General features: G+C 44.0%; 1 protein-coding gene across 2 annotated transcripts in view; it reads right to left on the bottom strand.

Moving 5' to 3' along the window:
- The window catches only part of AKAP8 (A-kinase anchoring protein 8), a 925,614-nt gene that overhangs the window by 676,657 nt on the left and 225,728 nt on the right, over nucleotides 1–23,229 (bottom strand). For both annotated transcript variants that reach the window (XM_078681924.1, XM_078681933.1), the window contains exons 2-4: nucleotides 6,160–6,210; nucleotides 4,129–4,161; nucleotides 1,005–1,275 (exon numbers count right to left, since the gene is read on the bottom strand). In XM_078681924.1, coding sequence (XP_078538050.1) covers nucleotides 1,005–1,275; nucleotides 4,129–4,161; nucleotides 6,160–6,210 — 355 coding nt within the window. The remainder of the gene's footprint in view (nucleotides 1–1,004; nucleotides 1,276–4,128; nucleotides 4,162–6,159; nucleotides 6,211–23,229) is intronic.

The raw sequence follows: 23,229 nt of genomic DNA on the forward strand, positions 1-23,229 counted from the left end.
AACCAAACATGATACAGAACTAAGCCTACCAACAGAAACTATAAAAAGATACGTTGAAGGTCAGGTGCAATACAAAAACTAACGTATTATAATAGAATAATTAATCCATAAAACATGTTGGTAGCAAAGTATCGATAATAAAATAATAAAAATGTTTTTAAACTACATCCTTAAATCTGAAGAAGAGTGTGGCCACCCCTCCCCATGTCACTACGGACACGGTTTCCAGTCCTGGTATTTCGTATGACAACTTAAGGCATTATGACTGTTGTGGTCTTCTTTTGCTTCCATTTAATTAATTAGACAAGAATACCAAAAATAATGTTCTGTATGTATAAAGTTATAGATTGAAGACAATGTCCGTAATGACCTGAAGTGAGGTGCTCCCCCTACTGAAGAATCTACTTGATAACTGCTAGTTGTCTCAATTCAAACAAATCCAAACTCCCTCACCACAGAGGAAATAAAATATGGGTCAACAGGTAGTTACAAAGACATGCGCTTCATAATGCTACATTCAGACTTGTCTAAGAACAAGGAAGCTAAAGCAACATCTACAGAAGTATTGACATCGGGTATGGTAATTACTGTAGGAAGTGCCCACTCTTCAAAAAAAAAATGCAGAACCTTAGTTTTAGAAGAAATTCAAAGTTACATTCAGCTCACTTTCCTTTGTGTCTTCATCAAAGAATGAATATGACTCAACAAATAGCTTGAGTACAACCAAAGAGAAAAGGCATCTAATACTGTTGCAATTCAGTAATACAGATCAGGCTCCATTAAAAACCTGGGACGACTCACGAGACTTTATTCCAGTGCACAAACTGTAGCACCAGTTTTCACTAGTTTTTTTTTAAATAGAATGAGAATTGCTACCTTGTCAGCTACAGAAACAATGAGGCTGGTTACATTTCTTAAGCTTAAGGTTGTACACGGTTTTGCACAATGTTGTCTTCTAGCACTGCAAAGAGGATATAGAGAGAAACATGAGTTCAGGTGGTCACCTTTCCTGTGGCTCCGTCCCTTCCTTCGACAGCATGTCGAGACGCTGGTTTATTTTCGCAACAATGGAGTCACTGCTGTCGCTTTCACCCCTGCTCATAGTGTTCGGTGGAGGTGGGGGAGGAAGGTTGGCCTGGACAGGGGGTGGTGGCGGTGGCATGTTCACTGTGACAGGTTGAGGGGTTGCCTCCCACGCACCAGTGCTGTAATTATACGTGGCTGCCTGAGTGGCCGCAAGGCCCTGGGTGTTGTAATAATCATAGCCTTCATAGCCTGCATAAATAGACAAGGATGGTTACTGCAATCGATTCATATTACCAACATGTACACATGCAACAGCCATGCACTTCTCCATTCTTATAGCATTGAAAACAAACAGGGTTACCAGGGTTCAAGAGAAGTGTGGCTCAATGGTTAGAGCGGCAGACCCTGATGCAGAGGTCTAGCCCGGGACCAGGGTTCAATTCCCCGCCTCGGCGGGTCTTGGGCTAAAAAATTCCACGGACCTGATAATTCTCGCCTCGGTGCCTATTCCAATCATGGAGTCCCACTCTGCAACTCTGGGCAATAGATTGCTTAATCCCCACAACGCTAAGGATGCCTGGCCTCCACCGTTGGGGTGCCCAGGAGTGGACACCTCACAGGGAAAGCCAGGATGGGTTCCACAGCGGTATTCGTACAAGCGCCTTGAGACCCTTGCGGGTGAGTAGTGCGCTATACAAGTATCAATTTACAATCAGCAGTCATCATACTGATGTTTTTAAGAGTGGACAAAACCTGCATACATCCTGAGTATGGCACTTTTTGCAAGGTATCTCCAATGATGAACCTCTGTGGAGACGTATCCGGTTTAGACGGAAGCACGTTTTTGTAAAAGAGCGGTTACAAAAAGCTTGACCAATAAGTAAATAAGCATTGGCAAAGCTAATAAGTCTCACCTTTGGGACTTATTAGCTTTGCAAATTATTTTAAACAACTATGTCATTTTGCACACAATCACATGTCTGGTGCATGCCCCCACAAAAGGACGACGCCAGCTGTGTCCAAAGATTTTTCTTCGTAGATTGTTTAGCTATGTGGAAGAGCATCAGCAATGCTGAGCTGCATCGCTAAAGAATTTAAAATAAAATAAGGTTTAGACACGGCCAACAACATCATTTGAAGGCATGTGCCTACAAAATGACGTGGCCGCTTTTTAGGTCTCACCTATGACAGCGCATGTGCTGTCTGTTGCAAGACATATTGTTAGCTTAGAGCCCATCCATTGCTTACCATTGTTTGGCTTTACTGTCACTCTCATTTGCTAGCATCTTATCCGTTAGTGTGTGTGGGATTTCCTTCCTCTTCTTGTGTTTGTCTGTCCCCTTGAGCCATGAACACATTACTGTGTCCTTCCACAGCTCTCTTTTTTATGCGCTACTATTTTCCTTTTTTCAAGCACTCTACGAGAGTGGTTGTATTTTCCAACTGTCTCCCTCGTGCGTTTCTCTCCTCTCTCCACTATGCTCCATGTCTCTCTCTCTCTCACCTCTGTGCTTCTTCCCGGATTTACATAGCTTGCCTTCTTGCCCATGTGCTTTCTACCAGCTCTACCTTGCTGTCTTTTATTTGATTATCTCATGCAAGCACCTGTGTTGCTTTGCCCGTGTGCCCTTGCTTTGCTTCTCCCCCCTACCTGTGCCCTTGCGTTACTTCCACCTCTCATCCCTCATAATGCTTCCGCACCCACCCGTGTTGCTTCCCACTACAGCATTGCTTCCCTTCATAGGATTGCTCCCCCCCACGAGCTTTAAAAAAGAATGATTTCCTACATTTTTTCCATTTTACTTACTGAACCAATTCGAATCGGTAAATTAAAAGAAAAATGTCATTTGGCAGATTCATGCAAGATTGGCGCACATGCCTAGAAAATTACTTTGCCAGCCTCATTAAAACATTTTTGTTTAATTCTTCTGCTATATAGCAGAACATCAGGAATCCTGTGCTGCATGGCTAAAACCAATGGCAAAGCCGAAGGCTAGACCTACTGCTTTGCAAAGAATTGTTTTTTTTCTTTTTAGTTCTGCATGAAACCCTTCTGTTTTTAAAGTGGGTGTAAGGGAAGCAAAACGGGGGCAAAACAACATGGGGACGAGGGTGGGGTGTGGTAGCAATAAAAGGGACAAGGGGCTTAAGCAATATGGTCAGACACGGCTGGCGATAGGGAAGCAAAACCAGGGCCACAGGTGGGCGGAAGCAATAGGGCGGTGTGGTTTGGGAGATGAAAAGGATGAGAGACAGCAAGGTGGAGCTGGCAGGGAGAAAGAACGTGGGTAAGAAGACAATGCTAGGGGACAGGGCAGAAGCACACAGGCGAGAGAATGGAACACGAAGCACGGTGGATGTGGGGAAATAGCAAACAGCTGGAAAACACATGCACTGTCGTAGAATGCTTGAACAAAAATTTAAAAGTAGTACCTGAAAAAGTGAGCAATGGAAGGACACATTAATGCGTCCACGCTCCAGAGCGGATAAACACAACAAGAGAAAGAAAAACCCACGCAGTTGATGAATAAGAAGCAAGCAAATAAGAGGGACAATGAAAACAACCAATGGTAAGCAATGGGTGGGTTCTAAGCCCACTGTAAGCTAACAATATGACTTGCAACTGGCAGCACATGCACTCTATAATAGGAGAGGCCTGAAAAGGAATGCAGACTGGGCAGGTTCAAAGGGAAGAGACTTCCGTACGAATCTTACAGTTCTCATACACTGGTAATGGAACTGTAAGAAAAGCCCTCAGCAAATATTTCAATAGCCTACTGGTGAAGATACAATGAACAGAACAATACAAGCTTCTTATGTTTTAGCACTTTGCCCGGTCTGAGCTCCCGATGTAGGCTTCCACTTGACTAGATGCCAAAATGAATTCTTTCACTTACAAAGGACCCCTCACCAGCCAGAACTTCCCCACGATTAGACTTATATGACATTACACATGGTAAACTACATTTCCTTCATTCTGTTCCCTTAAATAAACACACTGTGTAAGAGTCTGGCAGAGCACAAGACCTTTCGGATAACAACTGAAAAAACAAATATCATCGCTTTGTGATGAGCTTAAAATACCTCACTCATACTGCTTACCTTGCCAGCTAGCTGTATCTGTTGCATAAGCACCTTGAAAGAGGAAAGAGAGCGGCTTAATTCTTCTTATGTAAAAAAGTCGAATTAAAGTTATAAAATGTGCGAAATGTTGGCAGCAATCAAACAACGTTACAAAATTATGCAAATCTACACAATCGGAAAGCATAAATGCAAATTCTTGTACACTATTCCGAATGAAGATCACATAACAACTGAAAAGTGATGGTGCCAGGGTCATGGCCAGCCTGAGATCTCAAATGCAAGATGACTAGTGTAGCTATTCCAAATAATTTTCAGGAGACAGAGGGCGACTTAATATTGCCCTGCAACCAGATAGCCTCAAACAGTTCTGATGATGACAGGTTTAATGGCGAGCAGACCAAAGTCAGCGCTTGAGCTCAAGAGCTAATCTATCTGCTATCGCAATAAAAGAGTTGTTCATTAGCATGGATTCTGACAACCTCCCTACAGTACTAGACCAGTGGTTCTCAATTATAAGCCAGGGTTGGTACCTTTTGCTAGAGGTGTGTGGCTACAGAGTATCACTTATTCAGGTGGTGGCGTCGGCACTGGTTGATAGCCAAGGTTGGTAGATGTGTGCAAAACCTGCAGTATCATTCCCTTGCATAAAATACATTTTTTGTTAAAACATAATTACCATCACAAAATTCTTTCATCATATGTGCCTTTTTCACATTCATGACAATCAAACGATTTCCCTGAGGCTCTGAACACTTTCACAAAAGTATTATTTGAGAACAAAAAGGTTGTAAACATTTTGAAACATGCAATTGGTTATGAAAAGCATCACAAACTGCAACCTCTTCAAAAACTGTGCTTACTTCTAAAATTACCATGAAAAAGTAATCAATCATTTAAAGAAAATAAAAACTTACTAAAACTACTGGGTATCCGAATATGTGAAAATCTGGCAGTGGAATGGCATGTAATCACAGAGCATGTTCGAAGGAGTAAGCCAGAGCCCTGACGACAGCCATATATATGTCAGGGTACAGATGATGGAAAAAGCGAAGCTCCCAACCCCAAAAATTCAAAGTGCTGTTTTCAAAAAGGTTAGGACTGAATAATGGACCCACACCTGAAATGGGGCTAGCTACGAGTAGGAGGTAGTTGTGAGCGCAGGCTGAACTTATTGCGTTGATAATTTCAGGCAGTGGCAGCTCCTGGGCAAGTCGGGCTCATCACTGGCAGCAGCAGCTCCAGGTGGTCAAACCCCGAGGCAGCCACGGGGGGGGAGGTTTCTGGAACAAACATGGTAACAGCTCACTTCATGAACTACATAGAGAGACCGGGGGACCTGGGAACACATAGACCTCACCACTCAACAGTTTGTCCTCCTGTAGGGCCAGACACACTCCTTCCCTCTCTCAGAGTGCTGAAAGGTTTCTAGGCTCCTGAGGCACACTCAGCTCCTGCAGCAAGAGCTGAGTGTCTGCCTCAGCTCCAGCAGCAGGCCTGGCCCAGAAACACCCTCCTCTTGAGCAAGAGAAATTGCAGTCTCGTCTTCACCATATGATCTATTAAATGGCAGTGCTCAGAAAGAATGAATAAGGACCCCTTGGTAACAAACACCTTGTGGTAGCCCTGTTTCCACTCCCCTCACTTAAGCATGGGTCTCCGCCATCCAGCCACACGAATGCAGGCAATACACTTCCATTGTCTAGGGAAGCTATCCTTACCCTCTATCTTGTGTCATGCAACACTCAGGGGCATCCTAAACAGACCACCCTGGCTTCAGTACTAAGACATACACACATACATAGACTACCATACATAGACTACCATACATGGCGCATACGCACACACCAGATTTGTGTGACGGCAGGACCAAAACTAAAAATCAGGATACAAGTATCACCTGCTGTCAGGCACTCGGGGCAGGGAAACATGCCAGTTTACCAAGCATGGGACATTCTTGCCCCCAAAAAGGCCTATTTGTATTCCCTTTCAAGCAGCTGAGTGTCACAAGCAAACTATAAAACTGATGCAATAAACTGACTGGACGTTTACCTTGAACAGCAGTGTTGTCAATGGCCCCAGTATTCCAAGCTCCATATCCAGCTGTAAAATGAAGGGAGTGTATAAAATATTTAGAAATCATTTTATGAACTATCTAACATTCAAAGACGATCTAAAGATCATTTACTTTACATCCACACACAGCCAGGACAATTATATTGTTTTATCAAGTTTATGAACAAACCACAATACCAAACCCATGCTTTTCTCAGGTCACTCCTTACTTTGTCCTATGGTCTCATACTAAAATTCCCAGAAAGGGCATTGGTCCATCTTAAAATGATACATTTTGTCATATCTTCAAGTCCAGAAATCATTCTCCAGTTCAAGGTCTCATTCAATTCAATTGAAGTATATTTTGGTCTCGGAGGGGCGTGGCTTGGCACTCGGCAAGATGGCCGCATGCTAGTGTAGCTCTGCTGGCTGCCTTTTAAAATCCTGCCATCCAGCGTGTAGAGGCGGTGGATTGACAGAGCGCGGACGAGAGTTCTCTGCCGAGGTCTCTCCTGGCGGTGTGCTCCCCCGGAGAGTGGGTGATCTTCGTTGACTACTGCGGCGCGCGTGGTAATGGCGGCCGCGTGAAACGGTGGCGGACTGCGGCGGAGGCTACTGAGCAGGGAAAGCTGTTCTTGGAGAGCGACGACGGCGGCACTTCGTGCCGGTGGACACTTCAGAGGCGGCCCTGATATCTCCACAGTGGGGGGCGGCCGAGTGAGCGCGGCGGCTCCCTTTGACTGGCGCTGCGGACTCCGGTGGGCCTCCGGCGACATCTGCTGTGGTGGAATCTACGTGAGCGGCCGGCTCCAGTGTTACCGGTAGGCCGCAACCGACCAGCGCCGCGCTGCTGTGGGCCGCGGGAGGTGAAGGCAGAGCGTCGCAGCTCAGGGGCCTTACTGGCGGCTTCTTCGCATAGGGGTGCAGCCTGGACACCTGCCCATCAGCACAGCAGGGAGGAGAATATGCGCAACCGACAGTGCGAAGCCCAATATCTGGCGGACAGAAGTGAGGGGTGAGGCGGCCCTTACCTACAGAGTTTGTGAGTAGATGTGTGGGAGCCAACTGCACTGCTGCCCCCCCCCCCCCCCGCTCCCTTGCTTTAGGACATAGTGCCCGGGGCCTTGCTGCTGGGAAGGCTGGGCCGCGCCTGCTGTGGGTGTTGAGACTGAAAAGCGCTGGGAGAGGAGTGGTGACGCACGGCTCATAGCAGCGGTTCAGTGGACTTGGAGCCTTCACAGCGGTTCTGCATTGGTATCGGAGCGCCTACAGAGAGCATAACACGACGTGAATAGCGGCACATGGGCATATAAGACTGTTGCTTTCGGGGACCTGCCATTTCTCGCGGATTCGCGCTGCTTCTTCTGGTGTGGTAGTCATGGGCAAGCCGGAAAAAAAACAACCTCTACTAACGTTTGAACTGCGCAAGGGGGGCAAGTCCTTGCATAATGCGGCTTCGGATTTGGAGCTGGAGTCGTCGGCCCCAGCGCCCATGTAACTGGAGAAGTCGCTGGCCGCCATTCAAACAAGCCTACATGCTATTGATGGGAAAATAGAGGCTCTAAATGGTAGAATGGACCACATCTCCTCCAAGCTGGACAAGCAGCGCGAGACTGGGGGAAGCGGAGCAGCGAATTTCTGATGCTGAGGATGGCTTGCAGAAAGTGAACACGAAACAAGCGAACATCATGAAACTTCTAGCGGTCATACAGGCCAAGAACGAGGACATCGAAGCGTGCTAGAGGCGCAAAAATGTGCGCATTTTGGGCCTGCCGGAGTCCACCACCGGGGGCACCTCGAGGATTATGTTGAGACTCTTTTGCGGGACATAAGCGGTGCGGATGCCCTGTCACCCATGTTTGCGGTAGAGCAAGCGCACAGATCCCTGGCGGCGCGCCCCTACCCGGGGGCCCCGGCGAGGCTGATTATCGCCCAGCTGCTAAACTTCAGAGATCGCGACGCTGTTTTAAGAACCACTCGTCAATAGGGCATCATCAACTATAAAGGCAATGTGCTCACGTTCTACCCAGACTTCATGGCCACAGTACAGGCAGCACGTAAAGAGTTCCAGTGGGTGAATAAGTTGTTGTTGAAGGAACAGATTCCGTACGCCATGCTCTACCCTGCGCGGTTGCGAATCGGAGAGGCAGCCAATTCCAAGATCTTCACAAGAGCTAAACTGGCGATGGATCAAGCCAAGTCGCTACGCCGTCGGAACAGCCCTCCAGCTCACACTTCGGATATGGACGATTGAGTGTCCGTGAGCACCAGGATTTATACCTTTGTTTCTCATGCTTGTATTTACATGTAGTGGAGGCCACACAGTCATTTGCATGTTGAGCAAAGTGGGGTCAGTTAATCTACATGTGATGCGTATAATCTGCACACTTGGGTGAGCTGAAATCTATAGCGGGCGCTGTGTACACAAGGATTCAGCCACTTCAGTTAGGTTTTAGTATGTAAGAAACAAACAGTGTCACGCTGTGGGATTGTAATGCTATTGTATTGATATATTGCTCTATGCTTTGATATGCTTGTTCTAGAGATATTGGGGTCACTTCCGACTGTCCTCCGCTGGGTATATATAGGGACATCATGATGGCGGCTGGGCTGTTGGACATATTATTTGGGCAGCCCCCTCCCTACTAGATCGGGGAGTGGATTCGCCCCTACGATCCCCCATGGGTATTCCCCAGCTGATGTTCCCTTTTTCTCTGTTTTTGATGGGGTAGGAGTTTCATGCGGGCTGCACCTTTGGTACGTTGGGGAAGCTGAAGTGGGTGGGGGGGGGAAGGATTGTTATTTTCTTTACAGCCGATAGCACTTGCGATGTGATTGGAATGGATGGTATGGTATGGTCAGTGTAGAGATACACCTGTTTGTTCGGTTCTAGTATATCGTGTCTGTCGATTTGAACACGATTGTAGATGACAGGTGATAAGCTTAACTGTATAACCTGGAATGTACGAGGGTTAAATACGCCCAAAAAGACCAGGCAAGTGTTAGCTCAGCTTGACAGGCATAATGTGAAAATTGCCCTCCTACAAGAAACTCACCTGAGTAAACATACTGAAGCTACAATAGCGTGCAGATGGGCGGCCTACAGGCTAGCTTTGTCATACTCCATCTATGCCAGAGGGTTACTCACCCTAGTTAAAAGAGGGGTAGAGTTTCCAGCTATACGAACCAGTGTATATACAGAGGGTCGCTGGGCGATGGTGCAGGGCAAGCTGGGAATGGCCCTTGTGGCGATTATCAATATGTACGGCCCTGTGGTAGACGATGTCTCACCTTTTTTACAGATGCTTACTGTGGTACGCACTTGGCCGGAAGCGGCAATCCTATTAGGGGGTGACCTCAATACTCACCTCAATCCATTGGTGGATAAATCAAATCCAAAAGGTGCATGTATGGTTAAAATAGCAAAATGCATTAATGACCTGATGTTGGAGCTAGGTCTAGTGGATGCCTGGCGTTTGCGTAATGTGGGGAGGCTGTAGGGTACGCATATTACTCCTGCATTCAACAGCTGGTCACGACTAGATTATTGGTTGCTCAGTGACGAGGCTAATATGTGGGTGGAAGGGGTTAACACACTTCCGCGTACCCTTTCTGATCACAACCCTGTGCTTTTAGAGTTAGCTATACCATCTAATCCACACAGACCGTTCACGTGGCGCTTCAGGGCGGACGCGCTTACAGACCCGACTTATACTGAAGCTATCAGGACTGCCATCATACAATATTTCAAGCTTAATGTGGGGTCGGTTGAGAGTCAGGCGGTCCTTTGGAAAGCTTTTAAAGTGACAATTAGGGGGGTATGTATCAGCACTTCTGCAGGGATCCTATGAGACCTCAGGAGGCAACTGCAGACTATTGAACGACAGCTTGAGGTCCTTGAAAACCAATATAACCTTACACCATACAGAGATACACTGGCCCAAATACAAGAACACGTCGACAAATATAATTCACTAGCGGAAGTGGAAATAAAATATTTATCCAAGTGACATGTGGCTAGGGCCTATGGCGCGGGTGGGAGGCCAGGTAAGATACTAGCTGATCGGTTACGTGACAGATCTGATAACCCTCCAATAGACCACATTACAGATGCTGACGGGGAACTGCATTATTCTCAGCAATCAATAGTAGAACAATTTCGAGCATTTTATGCTTCCACATACACTTCCTGTGGGGAGGTTGCGGGTGAAGCCTTGGATGCTTATCTAGAGGATACGGCATGTGCATGGTTGTCTGATATACATAGGAAATACCTGTATCTGCCTATTACTGAGGAAAATGTTAGAGGGGCTATGTTGTCGCTGCCCAACAATAAGGCGCCGGGGCCAGATGGCATAACAGCAGAATTTTACAAAGCTTACGCCGACCTTCTTGTGCCACACCTGCTGGAAATGTACGCTGAGGCTCACGAGACTGGCACACTCCCTCCATCATTGCGACAGGCCCTTATTATCACTTTGTTAAAAAAGGATAAATCACTCACACAATGCGAATCTTATAGTCCCTTATCCTTGATTAATTTAGACGCAAAAATCCTTGCGAAGATCTTGGCCTCCAAATACTGCCCCTAATGCCCCTTCTTATTTTCCCGGATCAATCCGGGTTTATCCCGAACCGCTCCACTTCCCTAAATTTGAGGACTATATTTGGTATGTTTCATGTGCTTAACCCGGACCTATTGGCAGTTGCGGTGGTTCTACATGCTGCAAAAGCGTTCGATTCTATCGAACGGGAATATATGTGGCACATCCTTCGCCGGATGGGGTTTCCTCCTGTCTTTTTTCGGTGGATACAGATCTTATATACCGATGCCTCGGCGAGGTTTAGAGTGGGGAGACTCACTTCGGAGCCATTTTTCATAGACTGTGGCACAAGACAGGGGTGTCCCTTGTCCCCCTTGCTCTTTGCTATTGCCTTAGAGCCCCTGACATGTAGAATTCGTCAAGGTCATAGGGAAGCTGCTCTAAATTTTAATAATCGTTAAGTTGGAATCTCTTTATATGCGGACAATATGGTCCTATATATTCGTGAACCGCAGAGATACTTATTCCAGGTGCTGCGGGAATATATTAGATTTGGTCTATTTTCAGGTCTTCAAATAAACTGGGACAAATCCGTTATCATCCCCCTAACAAGCATTACCACTTCACCTCTAGTAGAATACCCACTGATGTGGTCTGTAGACCCTGTTAAATATCTGGGGGTGTAGATACACTGCGATCCTGAGGTGGTGATCAGGGAAAATTGCGGCCGAGCATACACTACTTTGGTGCAGCAGATTGATCGATGGGCTTGCTTACCATTATCCCTAACAGACCACATTGCTATAATCAAGATGATCGTCCTTCCAAAGTTTCTGTATTTATTAAGTAATATCCCTACTTCATTGACCAAACATTTTTTTAAAACAAGTCAAACACAATTGCTACGCTTAGTCTGGGGGAATAAACAACCGAGACTTAGTTGGCGTACTCTGACATTGCCCTTTGAGAGAGGGGGATTTGCAGCCCCAGATCTTTACACTTACTATATATGCGTACAGGTGCAAAATGCCTATTTTTGGTTCAAGCCACATGTTTTAATTCCGCATGTGGCTGTGGAAGAGGGGGCCGCTCACCCTGTACCACTGAGTGGCATTGTCACCCATACTGATAGACAGACACCCAGAATTGAGATGAACACATTGGATGTCACTATTGCAGCATGGCAGGAAATTGGGCGGTGCACACAGAAATTACCTTTATACGTGCCTGTGATGCCCATAGCGGGGCACGCCGCTCTGTCTGTAGCGCAAGAGCGTGGCCCCATCAGGGCTTTGTGGAAGTGGCCATTACGTCACTGAAGGATTTGTACCCTGACGGGAAATACATCACAGGGGAAGATATGGATTATATACAACATCCCACCCCACTTTTCCAATACACTTGTTCAGTCAGTCAGTCAGAATACTTTATTTCGATAAATTAATATCATAAAAAGACAATAGTACTATACAAAAACATGCATAAATTACATTAATTTTACACGATAAAAACAGAATAATATACATTAAATATACACGGTAAAAACAGAATATTGAACCTAAAAAATGCTCCATAATGATTCATCTAAAAAGATCATAGTTAAAAGAATAAAAACGACAGTCAATTTAGTTACCCTGGCTACCATTTATCACTAAACAAGCATTATATAGAACTACATCGGGGTTCATCAAGAAGCAATCAATCAGTCGTTATCCTAGTTCTAATCCTAGCAGCACCCACTAAAAAACTAGCAACATGAAAGATAATCCTCGGGGTCTGAAGTAATCGCAAGTAAAAGAGGGCAGGCTTAACCTGCAAGAACCCAGTCTCCTTTAGGATTGGAACCAAGTATTTCAACCTTAATTCCGTGTAGTGACCACAGAACATTAAAAAATGCATAGTGTTCTGGATGGAAAAATTGTCACATGAACACGGCATAGCATTTTCAGGGGTACTCCAATTAGGAAAATAACCAAGGTTTAAATGAATTTTTTTTGTTTTTTTTTTTAAGAGTACGTGTATACATAATACAAAACAATATTCATTTGTTTCCAGATTTGGACATACAATATAGCAAAAAGTAGCAAACCTAAACAGATTATAAACATGTAAAAATAAAATATGCCATCCAATAGGAGAAGAACTTTCATAATTAAGTCATTTTAAATCTTAACCAGTACTGATATTAACCACTTGGCTGCTAAGGCACATGATGCACTTCCATTGACTTTCCATTGAAATCAATGGAAACTCCATGACGAGTTACCCTTGTCATTAGCACTGAAGGGGTTAACTCTCATTCCCCTGACCACTCATCCTTATAGTTCTCCATCTGGCCACTGGTGCCCACAATCGTAACCCCATCTCTCCTGTTTTTAAGCCCTTATGCTCATATAGCGCACCCTCAATGTTGTGGATGCCCAACAGCCTACATATCCACATTTGAAATGTTGGGGCCTCTAAATCTTTCCAGGCAGCTGTTATTAATATCCGGAATACTGCAACTCCTATAAAAATTAAAGCTTCCTCCTCAATCCTTAATTTTAAATTAATATCGCATCCAAAAATAAATAGGGTTGGGGATAAAGTTATTTTAACTTCTAGAAGCCCCTCTAAGAAAGCCAATATCTCAGTTTTAATAGGGTTGAGTTTATCGCACCCATAGAACATATGAACAGTGTCTGCAGGACCTTTACCACATCTGGGGCAATCACTATCAGCCCTCATCCCCCACTCAAACAACTTGGATGGGGTATAATACAAATTAAATAGGGTTTTAAAGTGTTGGGCTTTAAGGTTAGAGGAGCGCAGAAATCTCTTGTCAAAAGTAAGAGCTCTATCCAAATCAATCTCTGGATCCCCCAAATTCTCAGCCCAGGCTGCCTCGGTCTTAAGCATGTCATCTGGAGAGCTTTCCATGAGGATTTTATGGAGTCCATTGATTTTCCGCCCACCTCCCTTCAGATAATCCAATAGATTACTCCTTTTCTCCAAAATAATCCGTGGTCTTACTGATCTGATTGTGTTTACCACCTGAAGATATTTATATTCTTGCCCTTCCTGTAATGTATATCGCAGCCTTAAATCGGACAATGATCTGCATGCATCCTTCACCATTATTTGCCCAAGTGTTACAATGCCTTGCTGCTCCCAGTGTCTCCAGGGACCATCCATACACAGGTTTGGGAAAAGACCGGAATTCCATAAAGGAGTATGATGGTTATACCTTGGAATACCCATTACTTTCTGCACAGATGCCCAGACCCCAACTATACCTTCGAGTATTTTGTACCGTGATTTCTTATAATACCTTCTTTCCGTTTTTCTCAAAAGTATCCCAAATGCTTGATCACCCAATGCCAATTGAAATATCGATGGAATATCATCAGGGCCCCTTTCCTGAGTCGCCTTCTCTTGATCGAAGAGGATTGCCATTTCTGTGAGGAGGCAGGACCAGTGGTAATTCCTGATATTAGGCATGCCTAACCCTCCCCTTTCCTGAGGTAAAGACATATACTTGTTTGATCTTCTAATCTTGCCATATTGCCACAGGAATTTCATAAAGATTGCTTCAATTTCCTTTATTATTTTATCTTCCAATTTAAATGGGATAGATCTAAGTTTGTACAGCATCTTGGGGAACATAGTCATTTTAATGACGTTAGCCCTGCCTATTATTGATAAATGAAGTGTATTCAATCTCCTTAGCTCTTGATCCATTGATTTCAAGAGGGGTGTAAAATTATCTCCAATTATGTTCCCTGGTTGTGAATTAAGTGTTATACCGAGATACACCACTGAATTGACATACCTAGCATCCTTTTTAGTTATATTCTCAGAACACAGAATTTGGGTCTTAGCTTCGTTCAGTCGATATCCTGAAAATTTCCCAAACAGATTTGTCATGCTCACGATTTCCCTCATAGCAGTTTCCGGATCTTTCGTGATAACGGCTAGGTCATCTGCATATGCTAGCAATTTTGTTTGAAATCCTTTTATAATTACTGGTTGTATCTCTGTGTTGGATAATATCTGTATAATTAGTGGGTCTATATACAGGGCAAATAAGATAGGAGGGCAGGGGCAACCCTGCCGAGTGCCTCTCGTTATATTAATTTTCCCAGAACTCCCACCCATCAACTGAATCTTAGCTGAGGGAGTAGTATACATTGCCTGTAAGGCCTGTCGAAACCTTGGCCCAAACCCCCTCTCCTCTAAAACCTTCCATAAGAAAGACCAGCTCACCTGGTCAAATGCTTTTTCTGCGTCTAGGAGGACCATCGCGGCCCCCTCCCCCCCGGCAGCGCAGATATCAAATATGGTAATCGCTCTTTTAATATGATTCGTCGTACCTCTTCCTGGAGTGAACCCATGCTGCCAGGGTGAAACCAGGGCCGCGATGATCCTCCCCAGACGAGTAGCCAATATCTTGGCATACAGCTTATTATCAGCATTGACCAGGGAAATAGGCCTGTAAGACCCTGGATTTTCTTTGGGCTTGCCCTTTTTATGGAACACCACAATATTGGTGCTCTTCCATGACTCGGGTATCTTGCCAGTAATCATAATCCCATTAAATAAGTCTAAGAGAAGAGGGGATATTTCCTCCCGCAAGCATTTATATATTTCAAGTGGTAACCCGTCCGGGCCCACAGCCTTCCCTGCTGCCAGATCTTGCAATCCACCTATTACCTCCTCAATGGTTATAGCTTGTTCCAGCTCCTCCCTCTCCTGCTGACCCAATTTTTGACCTATACTTTCCCAGCTGTTAATTGGGGTATCTGTTACCACCTCCTCCTGGTATAGATCTTGATAAAACCTTCTGAAAACCTCCAAGATTTCGGCAGGCTCCTCATATAGTCTCCCTTGTTCCTCAATTTTTGTGATTATATTTTTTGACGTAACTTGTTTGATACGCAACGCTAATGCCCTTCCAGCCTGTTCCCCAGTCTCATACAGCCTGGTTCTGTTGGTATGATATTCCGCCGCGGATTTTTTGGCCAATTGAGTCTGTATACCCGCTTTTATAGCATTAATCCTCTCAAGAGTTTCCAGTCCTTGCCGCCCCTGACTTATGTCCCTTTGGTGCTGCCTTTCGGCATTACTCAAACTTTCCAGTAATAGCTCCCTTTCCAACTTGGTTCTTTTCCATTGTCTAGTAGTGTAGCTAATAGTTTCCCCTCTTAACCCGGCCTTATAAGTGTCCCAGACTACCCCCCTGGAAGCACTATATCTATTAGCATCGAAAAAAGCCCTTGACCAGTTTCTAATATGTTCAATATAGATATTGTCAGTTAATAATTTCCTATCAAAAGTCCATGGTCTTGGTCCTTTTGTAGGTCGATTAACGTCCATTATAATTACCAAGGGGTTATGGTCAGACATTATCATTGGGAGTTTACTGATTTTAACCTTATTTATTTCTGTGGCTGAAACAAAGAAGTAGTCTAATTTGCAATATTTGTTAAAAGGATGTGAAAAGTAAGTAAACCCAGTGTCCAATGGTTCCTTAGTGCCCCAGACATCTCTTAGCCCATGTGATAGCAGTAACGCGGATATGGACCTATATACACTGCGTTTGGGTCCGGTGTATGGGATATCGTTAATAAAGTCTGCCGAGATATTGCAATCTCCACAGACTATTAATGGAGCTGGCCAGTCTATCAGTTCTTTCTCGATAGAATCAAAAATGCCAGGATCATCCGAGTTAGCTCCATAAATTGAACAGATAGTACAACCCAGGTTCAGTTCGCATATAGCCCACCTACCGAGGGCATCTGCCTTACAGCGCTTAGCTCCACCAAGGCCCACCTTCCCGATAATAGCCACACCCCTTATGGTAGACGTTTGAGAGTTACAGGACAGGATCTCAAACCCTTTTAACTTGAGCCAGTGCTTATTCTTCCACGGCAGGTGAGTCTCTTGTATTGCCAAAATATCTATATCTATTCCCTTAAGGTATTCTTCGAATCTGAGCCTCTTTTTCCAGTCGTTCAGACCATTAATGTTTATGGAGCCTATCTTAAGTTTAGGCATTTTTCTGGACCATCCCTTCCCAGCTTCTCAAACAACAAAATAACTTTTTTGAAACAAAATTACAACTTTTCTTCATTTGTCCTTTTCGAATTGAATTTATATGTAAATTAGTGACACGTGCTCTTTTTTTTTGTTAACTCCCACACCCCCCACACCCTCCAAGCCTCCCCCCACCCACTCTGCCCATGCTCCCCGCCCCCCTCCCCTGCTGGCCCCCTGGCCACAAACCCACCACTGTGGGGTGCTCAGACTAGGTCTGTGCATACGATGGGAGCAGCGTTGCAGCGAGGACTCTACTTAAACCGCCTAGTAGCCTAAATGGGCTTGGCCACAGAGCTCAAATTTCCTAGATCCAGATACAGATCAGTTAGTATAACAGAATGCCTTGGTTGACAATTCACTTCATTGCCTAGACCATAAAGACAGCCTTGCGATACCTACATCCTTTAGTTATACATTCACAAATACCAACTCATTTCATTTCTAGGTAACTGCTGATACATACTAATAGCTGTAAATCTACCCCCCCCCCCCAGCACCGTTCTGCAGGGGCAATGGATCCGCCGGCTGAGATCTATACAGAGTTTAAAAATTCTTTCGCCTTAATTTCTGATGAGAAATATAAGGTCTTTCCATGATGAATTATCTTGAGTTGGGCTGGGTTAATAAGATAGACTTGAACTTTTTTGTCCTGAAAAGGTTTGATCAATTGTCGTAGCCTCCAGCGCCTTTCCACCGTCACATGGCAGAAGTCGGGTCTGACAAAAAATGAAAACCCCTCAAATGTTCTCTAAGTGTCCGGTCTAGCCTTCTCTGCTATAGACTGGCGCAAAAGGAAATTCCCCAGGAAAATTAAAATTGCCCTAGGTTTATCTCCTTCCCTGAAATTTCGATTCCTCTTAAACGGGGTTCTATGTGCTCGTTGAACCTCTGAATCCCAGCACCAGCTCTCCAATTCGGGAAATACTTTAGCAAATACTTTCACAATGAAGGCTCTCGCGTCCCCCCCCTCCAAACCTTCCGGAACCCCCAGGACCCTAAGATTATTTCTCCTAAGCCTATTCTCGAGGTCCTCGAGCTTCCACTGTATGTCCTCAGCTTGTGCCCCATATGATTCCACCTTACTGGTGGCAGCAGCAGATTCAGCTTCAGTGGAAACCACTCTTTCTTCAAGATTTGAGACTCTGTCGTCCACTGTCGCGCATGCCTTTGAAAGTTTCCTAACGACAGTCTTAATCTTCCTCATGGCTGCTTGGGATTTACGTTTGTCCTGCCTGGTCTCTTCCCGATGCGCGATTATTTCCTGGTGGATTGCTTCCAACATGGAGCGTTGAGTGGATTCGAAATCCTGAGTTTGGTTCGGTGACCCCTGGAGCACAGTAGTGGGTGAGTGATCCCAAGTTAACCCCCTTTGCTCGTTTTTTTTTTTTTAAAGGAGACTGCTGGTTTCACTGTATGTTCAAATGAATCATGTTATAACGAAAGCGTGTTAGAAGGAACCTATCACCAGGGTAAGATGAAGTTCAGGTCCTGGTGGGTTAGACATAATAAAGTTGGCCCTCACAGTGGGTTTTTTCAGTTCCAATTCTTCTCTCTCCAGGCTCAACATTTGACCCATGGCACCCTTAATCAGTGCAATGTCCTTTGATGTTATTGACTCTGGTGACGAAAAGAGCTCTGGTCTCCCTAATTTAAAAAGACTGTTTTTAATATATGTCAACCATTGAATCTTGTTATTATCCAAATGGAGACAGTCTTTCAGTATGATATGATTCAAGGGAATTTCCTGGTTTAACCAGGTCTTCAACCAACATATTATCGGAGCCATTTTTATCGTGTCTGAGATGTAGCCTACCCCAAGTTCAGAGTGAGTAGTGTATGAGGGAGAAGACTGTGGTACTGAAAGGACAGATCTCAAAAATTTATTTTCGGTAATCTGTAAACAGTCCGGGGCAATGTAGCCCCAAATTGGGCTACCATATGTGGCCTCTGCTAGGCATTTTGCTTTATAGATCTTCATTAATGCTGCTATAGGCCTAGCCCCCAGTTTTTTTGTAAAACCATGGAGTGCAGAAGTGGTCCTTGCGAGTGAAATGTTTCTGTTTTTAAGCTGCGGACCCCAATTCCCTCTTTCATCAAAGGTAACCCCCAGATAAGGGAATGTTGACACTCTGCAGAGTTCTTCTTTACCACAGAAAAAAGTTTTAGATTGCCTCTTCCTAGAACTTCTCCCCATAATCATAATCTGGGACTTCTTAGCATTTATTTTAAGGTCCAGGGAGCCCATAAAATTCCCAAACACTTCTAGCAGCCGTTGTAGTCCTACCCCGGTCCGCGAAAGGAGGACAGCGTCATCCGCGTATAGGAGAACTGACACTTGTTAGAGGTTACGTAGGGCAATACAAGATCATTACACCTCTTTCCCTGACAAACCGATACCACAGCAGGCATTACAATTAGTGATAGCGGAAAAAACTGATTACCAAACTCTACAGGGCAATACAGAATGAAACTCCCATCGGGGGCGACCGCAGCTTGGAGCGCTGGAACTCTGTGGTCACCCCCCCCCCCCCATTACAGATATAGCCTGGGGACACATTTGTGAACTGACGTGGCAACGGACATCCAACAACAACTTGAGGATTATCCATTTGAAGTTTATACATCAGGTGTATCATACTCCTAAAAAATTACACAGAATGGGGTTGCGAGAATCGGACTGTTGTAAGCGATGTGGGCAGGCTAGTGCAGACTTTTACCACCTAGCATGGCAATGTGAACTGGTGCTCAAATACTGGGAAGGGGTTCTCGCTCTCTTAGGCACTATGACAGGATTGGAGATACAGTGCGCACCGCTGTCGTGCCTCCTAGGATATGTCCCCCATGTACGAGCTGTGTTGGGGAGGTTTGTGAGAGTGGCCCTGTTGTTGGCAAAAAGACGGGTGCTATTCACATGGGACAGTCGTTTGAGCCCTAAGGTAGATTTGTGACTGAAGGACATGGTTTATTGCCGTGAACAACTTGAACTGTATGCCGAGGAACTTCCGGTTTCTCACAGACCCAAGGACATATGGGCTCCCCTGAGGGGTTTGCATGATTTAAGGGTCGTTTACAGGAATTTGGTGAATATTCCTTTGTTTTCCGGCCAATCTGGGCCGTAATTGCAGGGTATCTACAAAAAATATATCAACGGGTCTTTATTAGTTGCCGGTATGATTGTGAATCTGCGAGCCTTTACGCTGTTACCAATGGTCTCGCTTAGCAACGCTTCGCCTCAGTGTCGTTTGTCAAAAATGCTCGCACCGTGTATGTTTTCAAGCCTCCAGGCTGGCCGGAAAACAAAGGAATATTCACCAAATTCCTGTAAACGACCCTTAAATCATGCAAACCCCTGACGAAGGGGCTTGGACCCCGAAATGCATTGGGTTTTTCTAAAGAATTGATTGTATTATGAAGCATATGTACATGATATAATGTTATGTTTATTTTGAATGATCGCATAAAAAGCATATGTATTGCAATGAATACTTTTTTTTGGTATATCATTGATAAATGTTATTGTGAAAACGCTTGACTGATAAACTTTCTCACTGTAGTGCACGCTGGAGTCCTGGATATCTAGCGATTCCAGGCCTTACAACCTAAGCTTTGTCACAATGTTCTTTTTGTAGAAAACTGGGTTTTCCTCCTCACAACCCTTTCACAAAAGCAGTGCTAGTGCAGTTTTTTTTTTGCCTTAATCTTTTTATTGAGGCTACAGTATACAGAATAGTAACAATCATATAAAATATTAAAAATATAAAATACATAAAATATTATTAAACAGATAGAGAAATCATTTTTGCAGTTTTCCTACATCTATCCCCTAGATCCTCAGGACTCTGAGCTGCACCATCATAGCATCCATTATAATGACAAAGCTTAGGCTTACAGCATCCAACTCTGTCTCTTCATGGTATTCAACGATCATGGCAATCAAAGCACCCGTACAATACACGGCAGAAAGCACTGATGTTTTATTTTCGAGATGTATGTGAACAAGGGAGACAACGTTTTTAGACATTTTACTTTCAGTATACTTAAGGTCATGGATGAATCTTTCATAGGCTAATAGTTAAAGCTTACCAAACCACTGTGCAATGATAGGCGATTACCCCATTTTATGTGGTTTGGTGCCACCTTTTACAAGCAGGATGTTTGGACACTCCCACCAAATATGAATGAAAGTGCCTTTTTCTGTTGAGCATCACCCTCAAGCGTCAGATGTATATGGGTATATCTTGCATAAATCCGAAATAGGATTACATAAGCAAAATCCCTATGCGCACTACTTTTATATATTTTAGGTATATTTGACCATGTCTTCACCAAGATTTCTTTAGATATCCCTGTATTCAGCGTTTGTGACCACCTTTCCTGAAACTTCCAAGGTACTCCATCTGGATTGTCCTTAAGGAGCTTAATACATACCAGTGATCAAATTTCTAGGTCCTAAAATTGTCCTTATGAATTTCTCCTCAGGAGTCAGATCTCTGGTAGCAGCTAGTCTGCTCAAACAGTGCATAAGCAAATGTCACAGTTGGAGGTATTGCAATTTGTCTCTCTCTGAGATTTAAAGTCTGTTTTTACATTGCTAAAAAGACTATTCACCTTGTTTGAAAATATTGGCTATTTTGTGCAAAATTGTCCCTCTTTCCATCATTTGAGTGTCACACTGAGCAGCTGGAGAGAAGACCGTGTTATCATAAATGGTCGTAATGCGGGGGAGGGGCCAGAAAAGTTCTTATTTTTTCCTTCTTCGTTACCAGGTTATCTAAGCATTTTACAGTTTCTGGGATTTTTGCTAACTAGTATCACAAGAAGGTAGAGATACGCACAGCTGGAGTATCAATAGTTCAAAATAATGATAATTTTGTGCGTGCTCCTAAGGTATCACTCTCCAGACCATGGAGTGTAACTGAATAATCAATGAGCAGCAGACCTAGATTAGGATCTGTCCCTTAGGTTACAGCGGGGAGGCCAAGATTAGGCTTGTTGTCTTTAAATAATATATGAGCAATCTGTACATTGGTCAATTGCTGCCACCATAGCACCAGTGTGAGGTCAGTTAGATTTACGGTTCCCTATATTTGGACAGCCCCTTGTATATCGCACCATATGTTCACGATTAAGCACAAATCACTATCTTGTATTTTTCCTAATTTTCTCTATATACACACCGATGTACAGCACTATATAATGTCGCCATCTAACACCATACACGACCACGTGTTTTTCTGGTTGTCACTCCGTGTAATCCCTGACTCACATTTTTACAGCTTGACATACGATACCTCCTTATCACAAGTACTGGGCTTTATAACTTCCTTGTTTTCATTTTGTACTTCTATGGCCAACACACATGTTTCGCCTCACACTGGTGCTATGGTGTCAGCAATTGACCAATGTACAGATAATCTTGAAACATTGCGCATTGTTCTTTTTGGCTTTCAGATATTCCCCTGAAGAAGGGCATATTTTTGCCCGAAATGCATCGGGAGCTTTTTGTTTATGATTGAACATGAATATCACTGCAGATTCAGATATGATTTGATAACCTACAAGTTACATAATATCTTGGAAAATTAAACTTCTGCAATAATCAAGTTTGTGTACAGCCTTTTGGATTGCTCATATATTATTCAAAGACAACAAGCCTAATCAATTTCAAAGCTTTATTCGATTATTAAAAACAATCACAAAAGCATACAATATAAAAACACACGATACAAACATTACAGTGAGGACAATAACTCAACAGTGTGAGAATTTAAAAAGTATTAAAACACCAGACTTTTCCTATGCGAAACAGCTTTGAGTAAAAAGGTAGCGGTAAAAAAACAGATATCTGCAGAATCAAGTGCAAATAACAATTTCAGGGCTTGGGCTGTAGTATACACAGAGTGTTTTAAAAACACAGGTCTGAGGTAGTAACGGCGAAGGTGCATGTAAAGTGGGCAAATAAGCATAAAGTGCAAAGTGCTTTGCCTAGATTGGCCATCACAGGGGCAGGGGGATTGACTATGGAGTTTCATCACTGGGAAGGCCACTAAGTTATGTACAATACCAAGTCTAAACCTCGTAAGAACAAATTGATGTGACTGCTTGGTTATAAATTTAAGGTACATAGGCATGCCCTTGTCTTCCAACATATTAGAATAATAAAATACATGAGTAGACATGGAGCTGCACTTCGCTCTGCGTAAGTCAGATTTAGTCCCAATAAAGAAATTTTTTAGTTCCCTTTTGGATACAGTAACAGCACAATGGGGGTTGTTAACGATGTCCATGTTAAAAACATCACTATAAGAAGAAGAGACATAGTTTAACCAGGGAATCTTGTGGGCTTTGTCCAATTTAAGGCAATCTAAAATAATCTGCCTGGTAAAGTCAGTCTCGGCTTTAGCCCAGATTGACCTCCATACCATTAGAGGTCTCAATCCCATCA

This window comes from Lissotriton helveticus, chromosome 1_1, assembly GCF_964261635.1.
Source record: "Lissotriton helveticus chromosome 1_1, aLisHel1.1, whole genome shotgun sequence".
Lineage (NCBI taxonomy): Eukaryota > Metazoa > Chordata > Amphibia > Caudata > Salamandridae > Lissotriton > Lissotriton helveticus.